General features: G+C 31.7%; 1 protein-coding gene across 1 annotated transcript; it reads left to right on the top strand.

Moving 5' to 3' along the window:
* Positions 1 to 1613: 1613 nt before the first annotated feature.
* On the top strand, positions 1614 to 5314 carry LOC110634700 (L-ascorbate peroxidase, cytosolic). Its single transcript, XM_058148284.1, has 10 exons — positions 1614 to 1884; positions 2109 to 2243; positions 2385 to 2559; positions 2651 to 2716; positions 3899 to 3947; positions 4058 to 4143; positions 4266 to 4345; positions 4696 to 4798; positions 4910 to 4968; positions 5078 to 5314. Exons 2-10 carry the CDS (start codon positions 2125 to 2127, stop codon positions 5091 to 5093), a joined length of 753 nt encoding a protein of 250 aa, XP_058004267.1. The 5' UTR covers positions 1614 to 1884; positions 2109 to 2124; the 3' UTR covers positions 5094 to 5314.
* Positions 5315 to 5633: the final 319 nt, after the last annotated feature.

The following is a 5633-nucleotide window of genomic DNA, read 5'->3' as shown; positions in this document are numbered from 1 at the left end:
ATGGATGTAAATTTTTATTAAAATACTAAATTATAAATATGAATATGGATGTAAATTTTTATTAAAATAAAATGTTAAGAACTAAATTATTTTCAAATTAAGAATAAAATTAAAAGTGTTATGGTACTTTTACAAAATTTAATGGGTATGGAGTAACTTATGGGTTTATTAAAATATTAATAACTTAATTATTTAGTTTTAAAATTACAGGGACTAATTTACAGATTTAATCAAATCTTAAGTATTAAAATATCAATAAAATAAAATTTTATGAACTAAATTATTTTTGAATTGAAAATAGAATTAAACATTTTCATCATTTTATTAGAATTAACAGTAAGTTAATTGAAATTTGAATAATATGAATTAAATTATAAATTTTATCAAATTTTAAACATTAAATTATTTAATTTTAAAAATAAAAGTTAAATAATAAATTTTATTAAAGTTAAAAAACTAAATTATAATTTACCTATTATATTAATAATCATCGATTTTCAATTAAAAATATAAATTTATTTTTAATTAATTGGTATTGAGTTTGAAGAGTTTAAACTATTTTTTAAATAGTTTAAAATAAATTATTATATTATTTTAATATTTTTATAATTAAAATTTATTAAATTTAATTTTAAATTATTTTTTAATATTTTTCAACTAATATATTAAGAAAGATAATTTTTTCAACACAACTCAAGAGGCATATTTAACATTACTATTAAAATTATTATTAAAAAAATTATTTTTTTAATATTTTATTTAAAAAATATTAAAAAATAATTTAAAATTAAATTTAATAAATTTTAATTATAAAAATATTAAAATAATATAATAATTTTTTAAAAATTATTTTTTTTAATAATATTTAAAATAATATTTTTATTTAAAAAAATAATTTTAATCTTAATACAATGTCAAACAGTGACTTAATTAAAATACTCAAAATGTTATCGGGTCAGCGGGGCGTGCACTGCACATGCCATTTGCCATTTGCCATTTGCCATTTGCCATTTGCCATTTGTCTGTGCTTTGGTAGGTAATGTTATGACAGGTCAGAATGGAATCTACGGTTGAGAACGCGTTCACACCTGAGGATGCCGGAGATTTTCTCGTTTTGGGAGTTACCAACATCTTAAAATGACGGAATTATCCTTGTGCTGGTTTCTCTTCCTTGCAACGCCTCGTCTAATCTCCCCTCTTCACTAAATTACTCAAATCTTTCCAATTTTTTTTTTTATATTTAATTTAAATTTTAATATTTCAATTTTTATTAAAATTATTTTTAAAAAATATTTATTTTTAAATTTAATTATTAAAATTTTTAATATACAATTATAATATTCTCTTTTAATATTGTATTTTTAATATTTATATATCTAATTTTATTTTTTAATAAAATTATATTTTTTTATTTAATAATAACACCTCTAAATTAATCCAAATACGCTCGATCATACCAAATCACTCCACCATTAAGGATATTTTAATTAAATCATAACTTTTTTTTCCTCTTGTGGGACCCTTGCACTTTTTGGCAATATCAATCACTAATTTATAATTTTGCTTTGACCCTTTTTTCATTCTTTATTTCCCTAATTTTCCTTCCATATTCAATTCCCATCACCTACCCACAGGCCTGACCCTACATCTAATAATCCCTTTAACCTAATCCTAGCCGTCCATTTATAAAACTATTTATGGCCACATGATCAGGCAACATCCAACGGCTTAAGGCAAAATTGCCAGAACCTTCTCACCATCCAACCCCCCTCTATATCTCACTGTCTCCCCCTCTTTTCAATTCTCCACTCTTAGCTTGTGCTTAGCTCGTGCCTGTCTTGCGCTAGGGTTTGAATTTCTCATTTCCAGTGTCTCTAAGCTCAGGTCCATTTTCACACTCACTCTTCTTTCTCTGATATCTTTGAATGTTCAGCCTTCAGTCCTTGATCGCTCTTGCTTCGATTTTTGGGGTCAAATACTGTTTCTGGTTTCAAGCTTAGCTACCTAGATCTGTTTCTGAAGTGTGGAGAAATACTTTTGATCGATATATATCTGAGTGTTTTTCTTTTGTCTTCCGATTTATGATCTGATGTGGAAGTGTTTTACAGAATCGCAGAAGGAAAAATGACCAAGAACTACCCGAAAGTTAGTGAAGAATACCAGAAGGCCGTTGATAAGGCCAAGAAGAAGCTTAGAGGTTTCATCGCTGAAAAGAAATGCGCTCCTCTCATGCTCCGTATCGCGTATGTTGTATATCTCTACGCATATTGTGTTTTTGTTTTATTAGTCTATTAGATGATTTTGTAGGGTAGACAATAAAAAAGGATGTTTGTGTAGGAGAGATTTGATTTTATATTTGGATGGAATGGTGTGGTGGTGTGCAGATGGCACTCAGCTGGAACATACGACGTGAAGACCAAGACTGGAGGTCCATTTGGAACCATGAGGCACGCGTCGGAGCTGGCCCATGCTGCTAACAATGGGCTAGATATTGCCGTTAGACTCCTTGAGCCCATCAAGCAACAGTTCCCTAGCCTCTCCTATGCTGACTTCTATCAGGTATGTGATAATAGAATTATATGACTTGAGGATCGGGGTTTTTTGCTGATTTATTTTTTTTGTTGTTTTCTGATTTTATGCCAATATGTAGCTTGCTGGTGTTGTTGCTGTTGAGATTACTGGTGGGCCTGAGATCCCATTCCACCCTGGAAGAGAGGTTGGTAGTGCTCTAGTGGTTGACCTCTAATTTTCGGTATTTCGATTTATGCTTTTTCGGCCCTTTACCCCTTTTTTCAATATAACTTTTAGCTGAATAGCGATGGTGAAAATTTGTTTGAATTTAGAATAATATCTTCATGGAAATAATGGAGTAAATCGTTAAATTGATGTGTTTGGGCATGTTTGATTAGGTTGTTGTTAGTTTAGGATCACTTGAGAATTGGAAAAGAAACTGTTTGTTGAAAATTTTAGAATAGTCATGAGTGATAGCCTTCTCACATAGTGAAAATAGATTTGTGTTGTGTGATTATATGCTAATCATATAAAGCAATGGTATATCCTTGAATAAAAAAGCCTAATGGTATGCGGAATTAATCAAGATTGGCTAATTGATACTTGTTGTAACGGCTTCAGTGTGTTTCCCGTATTTAGTCTCTTCTAACATAGGGAATCTAATGTCTCTGTGTTTTAACTACTCGAGTAATAGTGGATGTCAGAAGCGATTTTGTTACTGAATTATGTGAGGATTGTTTTAACAAAATTTAAGAAACATGGCTTACATTGCAAGCCTATTTGCAGAATTTTCAAGAATTTATACCTCGCACTGTGCTTAACATCAATGATATGAACTGTAAAGTACATATGTGGATAAACCATACCCATAGCTAGGGGAGAGCAGTTTTTGGTTTAAATTATAATTTTGATAAGTTATTTTCATTAAAAATAAAAAACGAACTGAAACCAAATTATTAATATATATAGGAAATCAAAAACAAATAAAATTGAATCTTTTGAGTTTTGATTTCTAATTTTTTTTGTTTTTTTGTTTTTATTATTTAGATTTAATGTTAAAAATATGAAAGTTTATAAATTTCGGTTTGTTCTATTTAAAACCCGAAAACCGATATTTATCGTCGGATTTTTTTCTTCTTATCAATCTTTTATTTTCAATTTTTACCCATAGCCTGAACTATGTTTGCCCATGTTGTTAGGACTTAGGACCACACATTGTGCAATCTGGTGTGATCACTAATCATGTATTGAGTTCCTAGTAGAGTTTAGCCTCCCTCTCTCTCTCTCTCTCTCTCTCTCTCTCTCTCTTTGTGTGTGTGTGTGTAGGAACAAATGTGTGGATTTTATTTTTCATCTGGTACTAACAGTGACTTTCTCACTATCCCAGGACAAGCCTGAACCACCTCCAGAAGGTCGTCTGCCTGATGCTACCAAAGGTTAGCTTCTTCCACAATGATTTATTTATAATTGAAATTTAGAAGCATCTTTATGGTTTATCAGTATATGTATTTGGTGAAGCTCCTTAACTGGGGAATCTTTGTTTCAGGTTCTGATCACTTGAGGGATGTCTTTGCCAAAACCATGGGTCTCAGTGACAAGGATATTGTTGCTCTCTCTGGGGGCCACACCCTGGTTAGTTTTGAATTTCGAATTTGACTTGTTTTCTTCTTGATGATTGGCAAATTTCTGAAGGGAGATTGTAAATATGTTTTTATACTGATTCCTGCTTGTCTTGTTGGGAATGACAATTGCAGGGAAGGTGCCACAAGGAGCGCTCTGGTTTTGAAGGTCCCTGGACTACGAACCCACTCATCTTTGACAACTCCTACTTCACGTGAGTTGTCTCTCTTTTCCAGACACAAGTATTCTGCTATTAAGCCCTGTTTGGCATTGAGTTTCAGAGCCTGAAACTGCTTTTCTGAATAAAAGCACCATTTTAGATGCTGTTGAGAAAAATATTTTTAAAAAAGCTGTTTTGTTATTTTAGTATTTTTATGACTAAAACTGATCAAATTTAATTTTTAATTATTTTTTAAAACTCTTTAACTAGTTTATTTAAAAAACGTGATTTTCTCAACAACAGTTTCAACAGCAATGCCAAACAGGCCCTTAGTAACTAGAAAAATTGTGTTGTGTTTATAATTAAGGTAGTAACTGATGCTGTGCATTCTTTAATGTTGTTAGGGAGCTATTGACCGGAGAGAAAGAAGGCCTTCTACAATTGCCAAGTGACAAGGCTCTTATTGCTGATCCCGTCTTCCGCCAATATGTTGAAAAATATGCTGCTGTATGCATCTTTGTTCTTAAAACGAAATTGAAGTGATGATAATGTTAAAAATCTAACATTTGATAATTGCTAATTGCTGGTTGCTGATACTGTTTCTATTTCCCCGTGCAGGATGAAGATGCATTCTTTGTTGATTATGCTGAGGCCCATTTGAAGCTCTCAGAGCTGGGGTAACTTCAGTTCTTGATTTTACAGTTTCTACCTCATTTGCCTTGACTGCATTGTGCTATTACTTTTAGGTTAACTTTCATTTGGCTTATCCTGTGTACTGTTTTGCAGATTTGCTGAGGCCTAAGCCTTTGTTTGTATGTAGAGGATGGTGCCGACAACCTGCATGCCTTTTAGTTCTTATGTGTTTCTTGTAACTGGGGAAGTTTGGTTTTAGGCAGTGGGTTGGTTGATGGAATGCTGGTCTTTGCTTCTTTTGTTGCATATGGTGATGGATTGAAAGTTGGATAGCATGTTTGGTACTCCTTTATGATAAAATAATAGAAGCTTATGAAATTATGCATGTAATTCTTTCTCTTTCTCCACTCCCATATTAGCATTATCAACTGTATGTGTTTACAATTATAACCTCGCTGGTTAGTAAATTATATTCTCTCGCGATTGCGGCTTTCATTCTTGAAAATAAATTGTATATCTTTTCTGGTGGGAAGAAGCATTATTTTTTTAATGCTTTTGAGGTGCATTTTTGGGATCTAAATTGGCATCTCAAGTTACCAGTATCGTTGCCTCAATTTATTAACGGTCGAAGTCTACCGGGGGCCAGGGCATCTGTGATTTTCTAATTTTGAGCCTATGAGCAAGATGCCTCGTATAATTTGGCGAATTG

The sequence above is a fragment of the Hevea brasiliensis genome, chromosome 6 (genome assembly GCF_030052815.1).
Source record: "Hevea brasiliensis isolate MT/VB/25A 57/8 chromosome 6, ASM3005281v1, whole genome shotgun sequence".
Classification (NCBI taxonomy): domain Eukaryota; kingdom Viridiplantae; phylum Streptophyta; class Magnoliopsida; order Malpighiales; family Euphorbiaceae; genus Hevea; species Hevea brasiliensis.
This window is presented reverse-complemented; position numbering and strand designations above follow the sequence as displayed.